Source organism: Hypanus sabinus, chromosome 9 (genome assembly GCF_030144855.1).
Source record: "Hypanus sabinus isolate sHypSab1 chromosome 9, sHypSab1.hap1, whole genome shotgun sequence".
NCBI lineage: Eukaryota > Metazoa > Chordata > Chondrichthyes > Myliobatiformes > Dasyatidae > Hypanus > Hypanus sabinus.
The window spans coordinates 159,424,768-159,446,229 of NC_082714.1; the positions used below are offsets into that span (position 1 = coordinate 159,424,768).

The 21,462-nt window shown below is 50.8% G+C and overlaps 1 protein-coding gene across 3 annotated transcripts in view; it reads left to right on the forward strand.

The window, feature by feature from the left end:
* Positions 1–1,072: 1,072 nt before the first annotated feature.
* The window catches only part of LOC132399972 (serine/threonine-protein kinase 3/4), a 331,476-nt gene continuing 311,086 nt past the window's right edge, over positions 1,073–21,462 (forward strand). For all 3 annotated transcript variants that reach the window (XM_059980968.1, XM_059980970.1, XM_059980969.1), the window contains exon 1: positions 1,073–1,218. In XM_059980968.1, the coding sequence (XP_059836951.1) occupies positions 1,088–1,218 (131 nt within the window). In that variant the 5' untranslated portion in view covers positions 1,073–1,087. The remainder of the gene's footprint in view (positions 1,219–21,462) is intronic.

Below are 21,462 nucleotides of genomic sequence, written 5' to 3' on the forward strand. Positions count from 1 at the left end.
CACAGTCTCCACTTCTCTCTGCCTTGGGAAAGCATCAGGATTATCAAAAGACCCTACCCACCCTGGACATTTTCTGCATTAGGCAGAAAATACTAAGGCTTGACAAGGAGACTATTGAATAGTCTCTTAGTATAATAAAATGGACTCTTGGCCTCACTAATTAATTTGAACCTTATTGTTTGCTTGCACTGTACTTTCTCTGTAGCTATAACACATTTGCAGGGTGGTGATACGTCTCTTCGAAAGGAAGTGCAAGGCACTCCTTCCCTCCAATAATCTGTAAGTCACTCTTGGGCAAGGAGGGACATCTATTTAGCCCCCAATCAGGGTCATGTGAAACTATGGGAGCAGCTGGTGCAAATCACAAGTCCTGGTTATGTGACCACTGACGCCAGGCAGACAATCTCTGAAGAGTATTGATAATGGCTGGAGTCACCCATCTTGTAAAGACACTGCCCAGAAGAAGGCAATAGCAAACCACCTGCCAAGAACTGTGACTATGTTTTAAAAGTCATCATTTGCTATGTTGCACTAGGGCTACACAAATGAAATCCTTTAAAGGCTTGTGGGGACTATTGAGTAGATCATCGGTGTCACTCTTACGCCCAATTGAAATATTGATCAGGAGCGCTGTGTATGCAGGGCCTTTAGCAAGTGACCCCTTCCATCCGTCCAACAACCTATTTGGCCCCCTACCATCAGGGAGAAGATACTGAAGGACTGTCGGGATGAGAAAACTTCCACCAGGCCGGGAGACTACTGAACTATCTGTCAACATCCAGATCTCATTACTTACAAAGAGCTACATTGTTTATTTTTTAGTTTGTGTTGCAAACGTTAATTTATTTGTAGTAAAATTATTTTGTCTTATGTGAACGTTGTTTCGTTCGACGACATACATATATACATCTGAAATGACAATAGACAACTCCACACTTCCACTATGCCCGACTAACCGACCAACTTCTTCCGCCCCGCAGGCTTCGGGCGTACACTTCCGTCAATGGGGTGATAACTTCCGTGAAAGGTACGTCATCCACGCTTGCTTCCGCCCCGACCAGCCAGAGTCCTTACTTCCGCCCCTTTAATGACGGCTGTCGGCGACGGACCCTCCAAAGGGCGTTTCCGGTGCGAGGCGGATGTGGCCGAGAGGAGCCGAAGGTTGAGAGCGGGAGTTACGCGAGCCATGGAGGAGGTTCAGCGGCGGCATCCGCGACGGTAGGAAGAGGGTCGGGGATGGCAGGGGAAGGGAGGAGGGACGCCCGTGGCAGAGGGGAGGGAAGGGAACAGAGTGAGAGACAAGGAACACAGAGGGTGAAGGGGATGGGAAGCGAGGGGGAGAGGGGGCAGGAGAGGGGAGGTTGGCAGGGGCTGGGTGGGTGTTCATGGCGGAAGAGATGAGCCATATCCTGGGGAGCGGGGTGCTGTGATCTCGAGAGAAGAGGGTGGATCCTGGGGAGCTGTGTGTATGCCGGTTGGGAAGGGACTGGGGGAAGTCCCGAGTACGGGGCCCAAGTAGTGTCACCTTCCCCAGGATCCACCCTCCTCTCCTGAGATCACAGCACCCTGATATCCCCCACCCCCATGATCACATCCATCTGTACTCAGATTGCCCTCCCCTCTCGGGTAATAACGTTCCCCCTCTTTCGCTCCTGTCATCACTCCCTTGCTGTCCCAGGATCGCTTCTCCTCCTCCCCAGGAATTTTCCCTGAATCCTCTCTTCCTGTGTTGTTTAATTCTTTGGTTTTGCATCTCTAATGTTTCTCAGTATCATTTTTTCCCAAATCGTTCCATTTTTTAATATTGCTGTATGCGCTTCAATCCAACCAGAAGTCGAGTCTTTCTCTATGATATTGAAAGTCCCCGGCTTTCCTGGTGGTTAGAACAACCTGGCTTAAAGCTCGATGACAGCCAGGAAAGTGAGAACACATTAGGCCGTAGGTTAGGAGCAACGTCGATGGAGCTACTTTTCGTTTTTATACTGTGCATAAAAAAGAAGTGTTTCCACTCTGCAACTTGAATTGAAACTTCCATGTTTAAATAGTCATGATAAGTGTTCTTAACTTCCTTCCTTGAAAAAGAGGAACTACCGTAGCTGTTGCTTCAGTGCCCATGTTTTAGGCTGCTGGTTCGGACACAGTTCAAAATCTTCATACTAAATTTATAATCAAACCACACACAAAGTGCTGGAGGAACTCAGGCAGCATCTGTGCAAATGGATAGACAGTTGACTTTTGGGCTGAGAACCTTCTTCAGGACTGGAAAGAAGAGGGGAGATGCCAGAATATAAAGGTGGAGGGAGGGGAGGGAGGATAGCTAGGTGAGGCCAGGTGCACGGGAAACGAAAAGGGCTGGAGAGAAAGGAAACTGACTGGAAGGGAAGGAATGGTCGGAGTGGAGTTGGAGGGGAAGCGAAGGAATCGAACAGAGGAGAGTGGGGTCAGAGGGGCAGGAATCGGACAGAGGATGGTGGGGTCGGAGGGGAAGGAATCGGACAGGAGAGGAGAATGGGGATGGAGGGGAAGGAATCGGAGAGGAGAGTGGAGTCAGAGGGGAAGGAATCGGAGAGGAGAGTGGAGTTGGAGAGGAAGGAATCGTAGGGGAAGGAATTGGACATAGGAGAGTAGGGCTGGAGGGGAAGGAATCGGACGGAGGAGAGTGGGGTCGGACTGGAAGGAATCGGATAGAGGAGAGTGGGGTAGTGGGGAAGGAATCGGACGGAGGAGAGAGGGGTAGTGGGGGGAGGAATCGAACAGAGGAGAGTGGGGTCAGAGGGGAAGGAATCGGAGAGGAGAGTGGGGTTGGAAGGGAAGGGATCGGATAGAGGAGAAGGAATCGGACAGAGGAGAGTGAGGTCGGAGGAGAAGGAATCGGACAGAGGAGAGTGGAATCGGAGGGGAAGGAATCGGAGAGGAGAGTGGGGTCTGAGGGGAAGGGATCGGACAGAGGAGAGTGGGGACAGAGGAGAGTGAGGACAGAGGAGAGTGGGGACAGAGGAGAGTGAGGTCGGAGGAGAAGGAACCGGACAGAGGAGAGTGGAGTAGGAGGGGAAGGAATCGGGGAGGAGAGTGGAGTCGGAGGGGAAGGAATCAGAGAGGAGAGTGGGGTCGGAGGAGAAGGAATCGGACAGAGGAGAGTGGGGTCGGAGGGGAAGGAATCGGACAGAGGAGAGTGGGGTCAGAGGGGAAGGAATCGGAGAAGAGAGTGGGATCAGAGGAGAAGGAATCGGACAGAGGAGAGTGGAGTCAGAGGGGAAGGAATCGGAGAGGAGAGTGGGGACGGAGGGGAAGGAATCAGAGAGGAGAGTGGGGTCGGAGGAGAAGGAATCGGACAGAGGAGAGTGGAGTCGGAGGGGAAGGAATCGAACAGAGGAGAGTGGGGTCAGAGGGGAAGGAATCGGAGAGGAGAGTGGGATCAGAGGAGAAGGAATCGGACAGAGGAGAGTGGAGTCGGAGGGGAAGGAATCGGAGAGGAGAGTGGGGACGGAGGGGAAGGAATCAGAGAGGAGAGTGGGGTCGGAGGAGAAGGAATCGGACAGAGGAGAGTGGAGTCGGAGGGGAAGGAATCGAACAGAGGAGAGTGGGGTCAGAGGGGAAGGAATCGGAGAGGAGAGTGGGGTCAGAGGAGAGTGGAGTTGGAGGGGAAGGAATCGGAGAGGAGAGTGGGGACGGAGGGGAAGGAATCAGAGAGGAGAGTGAGGTCGGAGGAGAAGGAATCGGACAGAGGAGAGTGGAGTCGGAGGGGAAGGAATCGGAGAGGAGAGTGGAGTCGGAGGGGAAGGAATCGGAGAGGAGAGTGGGGTCGGAGGGGAAGGAATCGGACAGAGGAGAGTGGGGTCGGAGAGGAAGGAATCGGAGAGGAGAGTGGAGTCGGAGGGGAAGGAATCAGAGAGGAGAGTGGGGTCGGAGGGGAAGGAATCGGACAGAGGAGAGTGGGGTCAGAGGGGAAGGAATCGGAGAGGAGAGTGGGGTCAGAGGAGAAGGAATCGGACAGAGGAGAGTGGGGTCGGAGGGGAAGGAATCGGACAGAGGAGAGTGGGGTCAGAGGGGAAGGAATCGGACAGAGGAGAGTGGGGTCAGAGGGGAAGGAATCGGAGAGGAGAGTGGGGTCAGAGGAGAAGGAATCGGACAGAGGAGAGTGGAGTCGGAGGGGAAGGAATCGGAGAGGAGAGTGGGGTCAGAGGAGAAGGAATCGGACAGAGGAGAGTGGGGTCGGAGGGGAAGGAATCGGACAGAGGAGAGTGGGGTCAGAGGGGAAGGAATCGGAGAGGAGAGTGGGGTCAGAGGAGAAGGAATCGGACAGAGGAGAGTGGAGTCGGAGGGGAAGGAATCGGAGAGGAGAGTGGGGACGGAGGGGAAGGAATCAGAGAGGAGAGTGGGGTCGGAGGAGAAGGAATCGGACAGAGGAGAGTGGAGTCGGAGGGGAAGGAATCGAACAGAGGAGAGTGGGGTCAGAGGGGAAGGAATCAGAGAGGAGAGTGGGCTCGAAGGGGAAGTAATCGGAGAGGAGAGTGGGGTTGTAAGAGGAAGGAATCGGACAGGAGAGGAGAGTGAGGCTGGAGGGGAAGGAATCGGACAGAGGAGAGTGGGATCGGAGAGGAGAGTGGGGTCGGAGGGGAAGTAATCAGACAGAGGAGAGTGGGGTCAGAGGGGAGGGAATCGGAAAGGAGAGTGGGGTCAGAGGGGAAGGAATCGGAGAGGAGAGTGGGGTTGAAGGGGAAGTAATCGGAGAGGAGAGTGGGGTTGTAAGAGGAAGGAATCGGACAGGAGAGGAGAGTGAGGTTGGAGGGGAAGGAATCGGAGAGGAGAGTGGGGTCGGAGGGAAAGGAATTGGACAGAGGAGAGTGAGCTCGGAGGGAGGGAATCGGAGAGGAGAGTGGGGTTGTAAGAGGAAAGAATTGGACGGGAGAGGAGAGTGGGGTTGGAGGGGAAGGAATCGGAGAGGAGAGTGGGGTCGGAGGGGAAGGAATTGGAAAGGAGAGTGGGGTCGGAGGGGAAGGAATTGGAGAGGAGAGTGGGGTCGGAGGGGAAGGAATTGGAAAGGAGAGTGGGGTCGGAGGGGAAGGAATTGGAAAGGAGAGTGGGGTCGGAGGGGAAGGAATTGGAGAGGAGAGTGGGGTCGGAGGGGAAGGAATTGGAAAGGAGAGTGGGGTCGGAGGGGAAGGAATTGGAAAGGAGAGTGGGGTTGGAGGGGAAGGAATTGGAGAGGAGAGTGGGGTCGGAGGGGAAGGAATCGAACAGAGGCGAGTGGGCCATAGGAAAATGGGAAGGAAGAGAGATTCCAGGATTAGGTGATAGGCAGGTGAGCAGAAGTAAGAGGCATAGTAGAAGAGGTGAGGGGGAGTTAAAAAATGTTGTTACCGGAAGGAGAATCCGAGTTTGATGCTGTCAGTTTGGAGACTACCCAGACGTATTGTAAGATGTGAATCTACCCTGAGATTCCTTTTCTCGCAGTCATTCACAGCAGTTATTATAAATGAAACACAACAGAATCAATGTAAAACTGCATACAACAAAGGCGGTCATAAAACTGATGTGTAAATAGAAAAAAACACAACATAGTAATTAATAAGCAATGAATATCAAAAACATGAGTTGTGGAGACGTTGAAAGTGAATCCGGAGGTGGTGAAATCAGTTCACTGTTGGGGTAAGTGAAGTTGTGCACTTTGGTTCTGGAGCTGATGATGGTTGAGGGGAAGTAACTGTTCCTAATCCTGCTGGTGTTGGGACCTGAGGCTCCTGAGAGCAGCATGAAGAGAGCATGTCCTGGCTGGTGGGGGATAGGAAAGTGAAGTGAGTGGACGAGGCACGTGCAGATGTAGCAGCTGTATAAAGTAGGTAGGGTGTAGTATCCCGCCAACATGTTAAATCTGAACCTCACTTTTCTGTTCTTTCTGACCATTGGAAGGCTCAAAGTGACTATGAGTACAACGACAGTAACAGCGTTTAAGAAGCAACCAGAGGGTTCTTTCATGAGCAAGACAGGGATATAGAATTAAGAGGCAAGTGGGATAGTATAGATTGCCACACATTGACTCTATAAAGGAATGGATGGGGCTTCTGTTTATTATCCTGACCCAATGAACTGTTGCTCTAACAATTTGGCGCGATTTTGCTCTTTAGTCGGTGTTTCAGCCAAGGTTTTCTGCTCAGATCTTTATTCTAGGACTCAAAGCTACAGCTTGTGATTTGGGTAAGACTGACGTAGTTTTAGTTATTTGTTTAGTTATTGAGATACAGCACAGAATAGGGCCTTCTGACCCTTTGCGATGCCCAGCAATCTCTAATTTAACCCTAGCCTAATCACAGGACAATGACCAGCTAACCTACCAACCAGTACATCTTTGGTGTGAGGAAGCTAGGCACCCGGAGGAAGCCCATACGGTCCAGGGAACGGTGGGAACTGAACCCAGATTGCTGGCGCTGTAAAGCGTTGTGCTTACCATTACATTACTGTGCTGGCCATAACCTTGCTTTGGAGGGTTTACTGTGTGCCTCCGGAGGGAAGTAAAAGAATATTGTCACATATACATCAAAACATGAATGCGTCTTTTACATCAAATCAAATCAAAATGTGCTGGGGGCAGCTAGTAAATGCCCCCACGCTTCCAACATAGCTCTGTTGTGCAGTGGCTCAACTTGTCATTTGTACAAATGTTGAATAACTACAAATGTGTAAATTTAGCACACTTATCAATTCCAGAATCTGTCTTCGACATAACACTTTGTAGACCGATAATTATAAATTGTTTATTGAAAATTCCCTTGCTGTTACCCATTGTTTGTTGATAATTATGGACGATTTATGCATCTGAGGGAGAAACTGCAGACACTCTCACAACAGAAACGAAGGACTGATAAAGATTTGATGAAGAGTCTCAGCTCGAAATACTGATTCTTTACTCCCCTCTGTAGATGCTGCCTGAACTGTTGAGTTCCTCTCATATTTTGTGTGTGTTACTCTGGATTTCCCACAGCTGCAGAATCTCCTGTTTAGAACAGACGGACGGGATGTTCTTTTAGAGCAAAGATGAGGAGGAATTTCTTCAGCCAAAGGATGGTGAATTTGTGGAATTCATTGTCGCAGGCGGCTTTGAAGGCCAAATCAATGGATGTATTTACAGTGGAAGTTTTTGATTCCTAAGGGCATCAAGGGTTATGGGGATAAGGCAAGAGTATGAGGTTAAGAAGGGTAGTAAATCAGCTGTGCTCGAATGGGGGGAGCCGACTCAATGGGCTGAATGGCCTAATTCTGCTCCTATGTCTGATGGTTGGTGTGGGAAATCTGTCACAGCAATTTACAGTAGTGACTATGAATATAAAAAAGGACAGATTGTGCCATTGGGTAGTGAAGATTGTGAGTAAGAAGTGCTGCTCAGTTTTCCTAGACTTTACAATATTAGATTATCATGGTTACCAGGAGCACTGCCTACGCAGAGCCCTTAGCATTGTCAGTGATCCCTCCCATACGTCCAACAATCTCTTTGACAGGCAAGAGATACCATCGTATTGGGAAGGACTGTCAGGATGGAAGAAGCTTCTTCCCCCGGACTGTGAGACGACTGAACTCCCTGCCACCATCTCGGTCTCACTACACATGAAGCTTCCCTGGTGTTATATGTTTGCTTTTTAACCTCTGATGTGAATGCTCATTATTTGTTAATTTGCTTGTGCTAATATTACTTTATGTGATGTGTGTGTGTGTGTGTGTTCTATGTGTGGTGTAGTTTGGGCTGGAGGAACTTTGTTTTGTTTGGCTGTATACATGTGATAAATGTGAACTATTGTACAATGACAATCTGCTGGAAATGACCAGAGCATTTACTGAAGGTAATACAGAGTATGGATTTGTAAATAAAGAGGAAGGGTTTCCAGTGATAGAGGCTCCACAATCAAATCCCATAGATTTAAGGTAATCGGTGAAAGAATCTTACCACTGCTTGTTATGCCTGCTGGTGTTTAGGGCAGCAATGAACATCATGGATTCTTCATTATTGTTTCTTTAACAGTTTGTTGGACCAGTTGGGGTTGTTATCCCTGAGTTGAACCCCTGAACCTGGAGGACCAGTGGGCCATTCTTAGTCTGGCCTCTACTCTTGGACCTGTTTGACATGGGTGACCCTACCCAGAGCCAAAGCACAAGACCCTGACTCCAGCCAAAGTAGTTCTCCGGGTCATTGAGGCACAAAGGCCTCCAAACCAGGTTGTGGTCCTCTTGGAGGGAAGAACCGTAGAGTGAAAATAAGTCCCATCAAAACATTGCACTCTGGTGTTCCCAGTATTAACAGGTTCTATTGGGGCAGTTAGCACAGCATTGGCGATCGGGCAGCAGGGTTCAATTGCCACTGCTGTCTGTAAGGAGTTTGTATGTTCTCCCCGGCTTCCTCCCACATTCCAAAGACGTGTGGCTTAGTAAGTGGTGGGCATACTTTGTTAGCACCGGAAGCATGGCAACACTGCGACTGCCCCGGACGTATCGGCCATCGAAACAAGTGATGTTCCTCCATGGACATAGGAGCAGAACTGTGCCATTCAGTGCATTGAGGCCGATCCACTTTCCCTCTCAACCTCATTCCTCTGGCTTCTCCTTTTAACCTTTCACACCTATCCAATTCCTCCTTAAGTACACCAAGTGACTTACTTCCACAGCCACCTGTGGCAAAGAATTCTGATTCACCAGCCTCTGGCTAAAGAAATTCCTCCTCATTGCTGTTCTAAATGAATGTCCCTCTAATCTGAGGCTGTGCCCTCTGGTCTTGGACTCTCCCACTGTAGGAAACATCCTTTCCACATCCATTCTATTGAGGCCTTTCAGCATTTGATAGGTTTCAGTAGGAGCCATCTCCCCCCTGGCCTCATGTTTCTAAGTTCCAGTGAGAACGAGTTCGGAGCCATCATACAATAAACCTTTCATTCCTGGAATCATTGTGTGAGCCTCGTCTGAATCCTCTCCAAATTTGCACGTCCCTTTTTTAGATCATCGACCCAGTACTCCAAGTGAGACCTCACCAGTGTGTTATAAAGCCTCAGCATTATATCCTTTGTCTGTATGTTTCGTAGTACCTATAGATGCCGAATAAAGCTGAACTTAGCTTTATAAATTTTAAAAAAAATTGAAGTTGGCAATTCTGTAGATCTGTGGGGAAGGATAGTGAGGTTAGTTAGATTAGATTTACAGAAGAGATTCTGCCGATGCTGCAAATCCAGAACACCACCACGCAAAGTTCAGGAGGACCTCAGCAGGTCAGGCAGCATCTGTGGAGAGGAACAAACATTTGATGTTTCGGGCTGCGACTCTTCATCAGGGCTGTTCTTGTGACAGATTCTCTGCCTGAAACACCAACTGTGTATGCCTCTCCAGAAATGCTGCCCGACCTGCTGAGTTCCTCCAGCATTTTGTGTGTGAGATTAACTAGATAACCTTTTCCAAAGCTCTCGCCATTATGGTGGATTCAAGTGCCCACTTATGATATTTTTTGATTGTTTACTGTTTGTCTTCTATAAAACCTGTGCACATTCTGTGCACTTGGTTTTGGTGGGGGTTATACTTGTACAAGGTAGATAGAATTTGAGGAGTTGCTCCTCCATCCTGAGTTTGGCCATCATCATGGCAGTAGAGGAGGCCACGGACTAACACGTCGATGGGAAGTTGAATTGAAATGGTAGCCTTCTGCGGCAGATGGGGAGAAGCGCCCCCCGTAATTTATGTCGGATCTCACTGGAGTCGAGGAGCCTGCTCAGGAGCACCAAATGCAATTGATGACCTCGACAGACCCAGGTGAAATGCTGCCTGACATAAAATTCTCAGACAGATTATTCTGAAGTTTCTCAAAGTTTTCCGAAAGAATTAGACAAACAAATTCCTGTGGTCTTACCCACCCCCCCCCCCCCACTCTTCCCACTCCACTCCTTTCCTCGGTTTGATTGATAGTGAGGAATTATAGTCTTCCATGTAGGAGACAAGCAACAGGTGGCACAGCCTGAAGATTAACAGTGCATTCCATGCGCCATCAGTCTTCAGTCCATGCGCTCAGGGATTTGTGCTAACATTATGATGTGTATGACAATGTACTCTGTTTTGCAACGTGGCCCAGAGGAATGCTGTTTCGTTTTGTAGTATACATGCATATGGTTGAATGACAATAAACTTGAATGAGTGAACTTGTACAGTTGTTGGCACAGCTTTGTTAGCAAAGTGGGGATTCCATCCAGTGATAAAAGAATGAACGGCAGGGAACATCTCAGCCATGATGGTAATGTTGCTTGGACTGAAGTCTGAAATAGTTTGCATTTCTTGATGGAGAGAGGGCCTGTCTGAGATACTAAAGTGCTGGGTTATGGACTGTAGAGTTCTGGATCAAAGTCTCTTTGGGGAGTTTTTGCTGTTACTTGCATGGTGGTGGGGGGGGGTGAGGCATTGGTGCTTCTGGCACAAGTGGGGGGTGGGGACTGATGCTTTTGTTGCTGCATATGTGGAGGAGGGGGACTCAAGGCTTTGACGTTCTATCATTCATTCAGTGGGGTCTTGTTTCAGGGATGTCTTTGAAGAGCACAAATTTCTGGTTGTATGTTGTATACATTCTCTGATATTAAAGGAACTGAAGTGTTGCATCATGGCAGCCTAGTGGTTAGTGTTAATGGAGATGAGAAGTGCTATTGTTGGTGATATGATAAATTGCTGCTGTACACTTCATGCTCGATGAGTTCTGTAGCCACTGTACTAATCAGTAATTGCTTTTTGTTACATGTACTGAGATGCGATATAAAGCTTTTGTGTGAGTACCATCAAACAGCATTCCGTTCATTTGAGGGAATGCAGAGTATAAATTGGCAGTAGAGGAATTGCAGTGACTCCACAGTGGATGGTCCGAGGAGGAGGTTTGGGCATGAGGCTAGCAACCCCACCTTATAAAAACCAGTGCAACAGAAACTCCAAAGGGAGGAAGAGGAAGGATACACCAAGAATGTGGGCTACATCTGGACAACCCCAGGGTACTGGACCAGGACAGGCAGCCAATGCCTCATTCGGGGTGATAGGCTTAAGGAGAATAAGAGAATGCAGTGCAGGTAGACAAAATGCATGGCCCACGACGAGATTCAAGAGTGCTGTCACAGTGGAGTAGAAGCTATCCTTGAGCCTGCTGGTATATGTACAGGCAAGTGAATGTTGAGGGTTGGGTATTGGGTGTCAGATAAGGACGAAACACTGCCTGGACGTTGTTTATCTTTGTGAGACCTGTAGAACTGACTTTCGTCCAGGACCAGTTCCTTGTAGACAGTATGAAGACTTTGGAGAAACAAATATAGAAGCAAGGATGTAACACTGAGGCTTTATGAGGCCTTGGCCAGACCGTACTTGGAGTATTGTGAGCAGTTTTGGGCCCCTTATCTAAGAAAGGATGTGCTGGAATTGGAAGCACAGGAGAATGATCCCGGGAACTGAAACAGTTAACTTATGCGAAGCGTTTGATGGCTCTGGGCCTATCCTTGCTGGAGTTTCAAAGAATGTGTCTTCAATCTCATTGAAACCTATCAAATATTGAAAGGTCTGGGTGGAGAGGATGTGGAGAGGATATTTTCTATTGTGGGGGAGTCCAGGACCTAACGGCGCCGCCTTAGAGTGTAGGGGTGCCTTTTCAGAATAGGGGTGAGGAGGAATTTCTGTAACCAGAGACTGCTGAATCTGGAACTTCTTTGTGCCACAGGTGGCTGTGGAGGCCAGGTCAGTGAGTATATTTAAAGCAGAGGTTGACAGGTTCTTGATTAGTCAGGACAACAAAGGTTATGGGGAGAGTGCAGGAGAATGGGATAAAAAAAAGCCATGATGGAATTACAGAGAAGACCCAATAGGGTGAATGGCCGAATCCCTCTCCTACATTTTGTAGACCAAGAGGTTGGTTAGTCATTGCTGAGTCAGTCTGGCACAATTTTATATTGTCGAATGATAGGATGGTTTTAACAGAAAAGGAGGCTACCTGACTTGTGTCAATAGCTTAGTACCAGAACCACTCATAGATATTTTCCCACACGGATGAAAATTGATTTCTGGGGTGCCACGGTAGCACAGTGGTAAGCCTGATGCTGGTACATTTCAGGATGTCGGAGTTCACTGTCCGTGAGGAGTTTTCCTGTCACTCCCTGTCGGAGTTCACTGTCCGTGAGGAGTTTTCCTGTCACTCCCTGTCGGAGTTCACTGTCCGTGAGGAGTTTTCCTGTCACTCCCTGTCGGAGTTCACTGTCCGTGAGGAGTTTTCCTGTCACTCCCTGTCGGAGTTCACTGTCCGTGAGGAGTTTTCCTGTCACTCCCTGTCGGAGTTCACTGTCCGTGAGGAGTTTTCCTGTCACTCCCTGTCGGAGTTCACTGTCCGTGAGGAGTTTTCCTGTCACTCCCTGTCGGAGTTCACTGTCCGTGAGGAGTTTTCCTGTCACTCCCTGTCGGAGTTCACTGTCCGTGAGGAGTTTTCCTGTCACTCCCTGTGAACACCTGGGATTCCTTTGGTGCTCTAGTTTCCTTCTACAGTCCAAAGATGCTCCGGTCAGCAGGTGAATTGGGTAATTGTAAATTGTCCTGTGATTAGGATAGGTTAAAGAAGTAGGTTGTTGGGTGTACTGGCTCGATGGGCTGGAAGTCCCAGTTCTGTGCTGTATCTCTGTATAAATAAATTGACTATTTTCCATGGGTACATCGAAAGATACAGTGAAATACATCATTTGCGTCAAATCATCAACAAGTATATTGCTGGGCAGTCCACAAGAATTGCTTCTGGAGCCAACGTCATATGGCCACAGCTCAGAAACCATGTCCCAAGGTCACATGACCAGAACATAGTAACCCTGTCCCAATGTCACAGGGCCACAGCTCAGTAACCGTGTCCCAATGTCGCATGACCAGAGCTCAGTAACCGTGTCCCAATGTCGCATGACCACAGCTCAGTAACCGTGTCCCAATGTCACATGACCACAGCTCAGTAACCATGTCCCAGAGTCACATGACCACAGCTCAGTAACCCTGTCCCAAGGTCACATGACCACAGCTCAGTAACCGTGTCCCAAGGTCACATGACCAGAACATAGTAACTCTGTCCCAATGTCACATGGCCACAGCTCAGTAACCCTGTCCCAATGTCACAGGGCCACAGCTCAGTAACCGTGTCCCAATGTCGCATGACCACAGCTCAGTAACCCAGTCCCAATGTCACATGACCACAGCTCAGTAACCATGTCCCAGTGTCACATGACCACAGCTCAGTAACCCTGTCCCAAGGTCACATGACCACAGCTCAGTAACCGTGTCCCAAGGTCACATGACCAGAACATAGTAACCCTGTCCCAATGTCACATGGCCACGGCTCAGTAACCCTGTCCCAAGGTCACATGACCACAGCTCAGTAACCCTGTCCCAATGTCACATGGCCACAGCTCAGTAACCCTGTCCCAAGGTCACATGACCAGAACATAGTAACCCTGACCCAATGTCACATGGCCACAGCTCAGTAACCCTGTCCAAATGTCACAGGGCCACAGCTCAGTAACCGTGTCCCAATGTCGCATGACCACAGCTCAGTAACCGTGTCCCAATGTCACATGACCACAGCTCAGTAACCCTGTCCCAAGGTCACATGGCCACAGCTCAGTAACCCTGTCCCAAGGTCACATGACCACAGCTCAGTAACCGTGTCCCAAGGTCACATGACCAGAACATAGTAACCCTGTCCCAATGTCACATGGCCACGGCTCAGTAACCCTGTCCCAAGGTCACATGACCACAGCTCAGTAACCGTGTCCCAAGGTCACATGACCAGAACATAGTAACCCTGTCCCAATGTCACATGGCCACGGCTCAGTAACCCTGTCCCAAGGTCACATGACCACAGCTCAGTAACCCAGTCCCAATGTCACATGGCCACAGCTCAGTAACCCTGTCCCAAGGTCACATGACCAGAACATAGTAACCCTGACCCAATGTCACATGGCCACAGCTCAGTAACCCTGTCCAAATGTCACAGGGCCACAGCTCAGTAACCGTGTCCCAATGTCGCATGACCACAGCTCAGTAACCGTGTCCCAATGTCACATGACCACAGCTCAGTAACCCTGTCCCAAGGTCACATGGCCACAGCTCAGTAACCCTGTCTCAATGTCACATGACCACAGCTCAGTAACCGTGTCCCAAGGTCACATGGCCACAGCTCAGTAACCCTGTCCCAAGGTCACATGACCACAGCTCAGTAACCCTGTCCCAAGGTCACATGGCCGCAGCTCAGTAACCCTGTCCCAAGGTCACATGGCCACTGCTCAGTAACCCTGTCCCAAGGTCACATGACCACAGCTCAGTAAACCTGTCCCAATCTCACATGGCCACAGCTGACCACAGCTCAGTAACCCTGTCCCAATCTCACATGGCCACAGCTCAGTAACCCTGTCCCAATCTCACATGGCCACAGCTCAGTAACCCTGTCCCAATGTCACATGGCCACAGCTCAGTAACCCTGTCTCAATGTCACATGGCCACAGCTCAGTAACCCTGTCCCAAGGTCACATGGCCACAGCTCAGTAACCCTATCCCAAGGTCACATGACCACAGCTCAGTTACCCTGTCCCAATGTCACATGGCCACAGCTCAGATACCCTGTCCCAAGGTCACATGGCCACAGCTCAGTAACCCTGTCCCAAGGTCACATGGCCACTGCTCAGTAACCCTGTCCCAAGGTCACATGACCACAGCTCAGTAACCCTGTCCCAATGTCACATGACCACTGCTCAGTAACCCTGTCCCATTGTCACATGGCCACAGCTCAGTAACCCTGTCCCAATGTCACATGGCCACAGCTCAGTAACCCTGTCTCAATGTCACATGACCACAGCTCAGTAACCCTGTCCCAAGGTCACATGGCCACAGCTCAGTAACCCTGTCCCAATGTCACATGGCCACAGCTCAGTAACCCTGTCCCAATGTCACATGACCACAGCTCAGTAACCCTGTCCCAATGTCACAGGGCCACAGCTCAGTAACCGTGTCCCAAAGTCACATGACCACAGCTCAGTAACCCTGTCCCAATGTCACATGGCCACGGCTCAGTAACCATGTCCCAACGTCACATGACCACAGCTCAGTAACCGTGTCCCAATGTCACATGGCCACAGCTCAGTAACCCTGTCCCAAGGTCACATGACAACAGCTCAGTAACCCAGTCTCAATGTCACATGACCACAGCTCAGTAACCCTGTCCCAAGGTCACATGACCACAGCTCAGTAACCCAGTCCCAATGTCACATGGCCACAGCTCAATAACCCTGTCCCAAGGGCACATGGCCACAGCTCAGTAACCGTGTCCCAATGTCACATGACCACAGCTCAGTAACCCAGTCCCAATGTCACATGACCACAGCTCAGTAACCATGTCCCAGTGTCACATGACCACAGCTCAGTAACCCTGTCCCAAGGTCACATGACCACAGCTCAGTAACCGTGTCCCAAGGTCACATGACCAGAACATAGTAACCCTGTCCCAATGTCACATGGCCACGGCTCAGTAACCCTGTCCCAAGGTCACATGACCACAGCTCAGTAACCCTGTCCCAATCTCACATGGCCACAGCTCAGTAACCCTGTCCCAATCTCACATGGCCACAGCTCAGTAACCCTGTCCCAATGTCACATGGCCACAGCTCAGTAACCCTGTCTCAATGTCACATGGCCACAGCTCAGTAACCCTGTCCCAAGGTCACATGGCCACAGCTCAGTAACCCTATCCCAAGGTCACATGACCACAGCTCAGTTACCCTGTCCCAATGTCACATGGCCACAGCTCAGATACCCTGTCCCAAGGTCACATGGCCACAGCTCAGTAACCCTGTCCCAAGGTCACATGGCCACTGCTCAGTAACCCTGTCCCAAGGTCACATGACCACAGCTCAGTAACCCTGTCCCAATGTCACATGACCACTGCTCAGTAACCCTGTCCCATTGTCACATGGCCACAGCTCAGTAACCCTGTCCCAATGTCACATGGCCACAGCTCAGTAACCCTGTCTCAATGTCACATGACCACAGCTCAGTAACCCTGTCCCAAGGTCACATGGCCACAGCTCAGTAACCCTGTCCCAATGTCACATGGCCACAGCTCAGTAACCCTGTCCCAATGTCACATGACCACAGCTCAGTAACCCTGTCCCAATGTCACAGGGCCACAGCTCAGTAACCGTGTCCCAAAGTCACATGACCACAGCTCAGTAACCCTGTCCCAATGTCACATGGCCACGGCTCAGTAACCATGTCCCAACGTCACATGACCACAGCTCAGTAACCGTGTCCCAATGTCACATGGCCACAGCTCAGTAACCCTGTCCCAAGGTCACATGACAACAGCTCAGTAACCCAGTCTCAATGTCACATGACCACAGCTCAGTAACCCTGTCCCAAGGTCACATGACCACAGCTCAGTAACCCAGTCCCAATGTCACATGGCCACAGCTCAATAACCCTGTCCCAAGGGCACATGGCCACAGCTCAGTAACCGTGTCCCAATGTCACATGACCACAGCTCAGTAACCCAGTCCCAATGTCACATGACCACAGCTCAGTAACCATGTCCCAGTGTCACATGACCACAGCTCAGTAACCCTGTCCCAAGGTCACATGACCACAGCTCAGTAACCGTGTCCCAAGGTCACATGACCAGAACATAGTAACCCTGTCCCAATGTCACATGGCCACGGCTCAGTAACCCTGTCCCAAGGTCACATGACCACAGCTCAGTAACCCTGTCCCAATGTCACATGGCCACAGCTCAGTAACCCTGTCCCAAGGTCACATGACCAGAACATAGTAACCCTGACCCAATGTCACATGGCCACAGCTCAGTAACCCTGTCCAAATGTCACAGGGCCACAGCTCAGTAACCGTGTCCCAATGTCGCATGACCACAGCTCAGTAACCGTGTCCCAATGTCACATGACCACAGCTCAGTAACCCTGTCCCAAGGTCACATGGCCACAGCTCAGTAACCCTGTCCCAAGGTCACATGACCACAGCTCAGTAACCGTGTCCCAAGGTCACATGACCAGAACATAGTAACCCTGTCCCAATGTCACATGGCCACGGCTCAGTAACCCTGTCCCAAGGTCACATGACCACAGCTCAGTAACCGTGTCCCAAGGTCACATGACCAGAACATAGTAACCCTGTCCCAATGTCACATGGCCACGGCTCAGTAACCCTGTCCCAAGGTCACATGACCACAGCTCAGTAACCCAGTCCCAATGTCACATGGCCACAGCTCAGTAACCCTGTCCCAAGGTCACATGACCAGAACATAGTAACCCTGACCCAATGTCACATGGCCACAGCTCAGTAACCCTGTCCAAATGTCACAGGGCCACAGCTCAGTAACCGTGTCCCAATGTCGCATGACCACAGCTCAGTAACCGTGTCCCAATGTCACATGACCACAGCTCAGTAACCCTGTCCCAAGGTCACATGGCCACAGCTCAGTAACCCTGTCTCAATGTCACATGACCACAGCTCAGTAACCGTGTCCCAAGGTCACATGGCCACAGCTCAGTAACCCTGTCCCAAGGTCACATGACCACAGCTCAGTAACCCTGTCCCAAGGTCACATGGCCGCAGCTCAGTAACCCTGTCCCAAGGTCACATGGCCACTGCTCAGTAACCCTGTCCCAAGGTCACATGACCACAGCTCAGTAAACCTGTCCCAATCTCACATGGCCACAGCTGACCACAGCTCAGTAACCCTGTCCCAATCTCACATGGCCACAGCTCAGTAACCCTGTCCCAATCTCACATGGCCACAGCTCAGTAACCCTGTCCCAATGTCACATGGCCACAGCTCAGTAACCCTGTCTCAATGTCACATGGCCACAGCTCAGTAACCCTGTCCCAAGGTCACATGGCCACAGCTCAGTAACCCTATCCCAAGGTCACATGACCACAGCTCAGTTACCCTGTCCCAATGTCACATGGCCACAGCTCAGATACCCTGTCCCAAGGTCACATGGCCACAGCTCAGTAACCCTGTCCCAAGGTCACATGGCCACTGCTCAGTAACCCTGTCCCAAGGTCACATGACCACAGCTCAGTAACCCTGTCCCAATGTCACATGACCACTGCTCAGTAACCCTGTCCCATTGTCACATGGCCACAGCTCAGTAACCCTGTCCCAATGTCACATGGCCACAGCTCAGTAACCCTGTCTCAATGTCACATGACCACAGCTCAGTAACCCTGTCCCAAGGTCACATGGCCACAGCTCAGTAACCCTGTCCCAATGTCACATGGCCACAGCTCAGTAACCCTGTCCCAATGTCACATGACCACAGCTCAGTAACCCTGTCCCAATGTCACAGGGCCACAGCTCAGTAACCGTGTCCCAAAGTCACATGACCACAGCTCAGTAACCCTGTCCCAATGTCACATGGCCACGGCTCAGTAACCATGTCCCAACGTCACATGACCACAGCTCAGTAACCGTGTCCCAATGTCACATGGCCACAGCTCAGTAACCCTGTCCCAAGGTCACATGACAACAGCTCAGTAACCCAGTCTCAATGTCACATGACCACAGCTCAGTAACCCTGTCCCAAGGTCACATGACCACAGCTCAGTAACCCAGTCCCAATGTCACATGGCCACAGCTCAATAACCCTGTCCCAAGGGCACATGGCCACAGCTCAGTAACCGTGTCCCAATGTCACATGACCACAGCTCAGTAACCCAGTCCCAATGTCACATGACCACAGCTCAGTAACCATGTCCCAGTGTCACATGACCACAGCTCAGTAACCCTGTCCCAAGGTCACATGACCACAGCTCAGTAACCGTGTCCCAAGGTCACATGACCAGAACATAGTAACCCTGTCCCAATGTCACATGGCCACGGCTCAGTAACCCTGTCCCAAGGTCACATGACCACAGCTCAGTAACCCTGTCCCAATGTCACATGGCCACAGCTCAGTAACCCTGTCCCAAGGTCACATGACCAGAACATAGTAACCCTGACCCAATGTCACATGGCCACAGCTCAGTAACCCTGTCCAAATGTCACAGGGCCACAGCTCAGTAACCGTGTCCCAATGTCGCATGACCACAGCTCAGTAACCGTGTCCCAATGTCACATGACCACAGCTCAGTAACCCTGTCCCAAGGTCACATGGCCACAGCTCAGTAACCCTGTCCCAAGGTCACATGACCACAGCTCAGTAACCGTGTCCCAAGGTCACATGACCAGAACATAGTAACCCTGTCCCAATGTCACATGGCCACGGCTCAGTAACCCTGTCCCAAGGTCACATGACCACAGCTCAGTAACCGTGTCCCAAGGTCACATGACCAGAACATAGTAACCCTGTCCCAATGTCACATGGCCACGGCTCAGTAACCCTGTCCCAAGGTCACATGACCACAGCTCAGTAACCCAGTCCCAATGTCACATGGCCACAGCTCAGTAACCCTGTCCCAAGGTCACATGACCAGAACATAGTAACCCTGACCCAATGTCACATGGCCACAGCTCAGTAACCCTGTCCAAATGTCACAGGGCCACAGCTCAGTAACCGTGTCCCAATGTCGCATGACCACAGCTCAGTAACCGTGTCCCAATGTCACATGACCACAGCTCAGTAACCCTGTCCCAAGGTCACATGGCCACAGCTCAGTAACCCTGTCTCAATGTCACATGACCACAGCTCAGTAACCGTGTCCCAAGGTCACATGGCCACAGCTCAGTAACCCTGTCCCAAGGTCACATGACCACAGCTCAGTAACCCTGTCCCAAGGTCACATGGCCGCAGCTCAGTAACCCTGTCCCAAGGTCACATGGCCACTGCTCAGTAACCCTGTCCCAAGGTCACATGACCACAGCTCAGTAAACCTGTCCCAATCTCACATGGCCACAGCTGACCACAGCTCAGTAACCCTGTCCCAATCTCACATGGCCACAGCTCAGTAACCCTGTCCCAATCTCACATGGCCACAGCTCAGTAACCCTGTCCCAATGTCACATGGCCACAGCTCAGTAACCCTGTCTCAATGTCACATGGCCACAGCTCAGTAACCCTGTCCCAAGGTCACATGGCCACAGCTCAGTAACCCTATCCCAAGGTCACATGACCACAGCTCAGTTACCCTGTCCCAATGTCACATGGCCACAGCTCAGATACCCTGTCCCAAGGTCACATGGCCACAGCTCAGTAACCCTGTCCCAAGGTCACATGGCCACTGCTCAGTAACCCTGTCCCAAGGTCACATGACCACAGCTCAGTAACCCTGTCCCAATGTCACATGACCACTGCTCAGTAACCCTGTCCCATTGTCACATGGCCACAGCTCAGTAACCCTGTCCCAATGTCACATGGCCACAGCTCAGTAACCCTGTCTCAATGTCACATGACCACAGCTCAGTAACCCTGTCCCAAGGTCACATGGCCACAGCTCAGTAACCCTGTCCCAATGTCACATGGCCACAGCTCAGTAACCCTGTCCCAATGTCACATGACCACAGCTCAGTAACCCTGTCCCAATGTCACAGGGCCACAGCTCAGTAACCGTGTCCCAAAGTCACATGACCACAGCTCAGTAACCCTGTCCCAATGTCACATGGCCACGGCTCAGTAACCATGTCCCAACGTCACATGACCACAGCTCAGTAACCGTGTCCCAATGTCACATGGCCACAGCTCAGTAACCCTGTCCCAAGGTCACATGACAACAGCTCAGTAACCCAGTCTCAATGTCACATGACCACAGCTCAGTAACCCTGTCCCAAGGTCACATGACCACAGCTCAGTAACCCAGTCCCAATGTCACATGGCCACAGCTCAATAACCCTGTCCCAAGGGCACATGGCCACAGCTCAGTAACCGTGTCCCAATGTCACATGACCACAGCTCAGTAACCCAGTCCCAATGTCACATGACCACAGCTCAGTAACCATGTCCCAGTGTCACATGACCACAGCTCAGTAACCCTGTCCCAAGGTCACATGACCACAGCTCAGTAACCGTGTCCCAAGGTCACATGACCAGAACATAGTAACCCTGTCCCAATGTCACATGGCCACGGCTCAGTAACCCTGTCCCAAGGTCACATGACCACAGCTCAGTAACCCTGTCCCAATGTCACATGGCCACAGCTCAGTAACCCTGTCCCAAGGTCACATGACCAGAACATAGTAACCCTGACCCAATGTCACATGGCCACAGCTCAGTAACCCTGTCCAAATGTCACAGGGCCACAGCTCAGTAACCGTGTCCCAATGTCGCATGACCACAGCTCAGTAACCGTGTCCCAATGTCACATGACCACAGCTCAGTAACCCTGTCCCAAGGTCACATGGCCACAGCTCAGTAACCCTGTCCCAAGGTCACATGACCACAGCTCAGTAACCGTGTCCCAAGGTCACATGACCAGAACATAGTAACCCTGTCCCAATGTCACATGGCC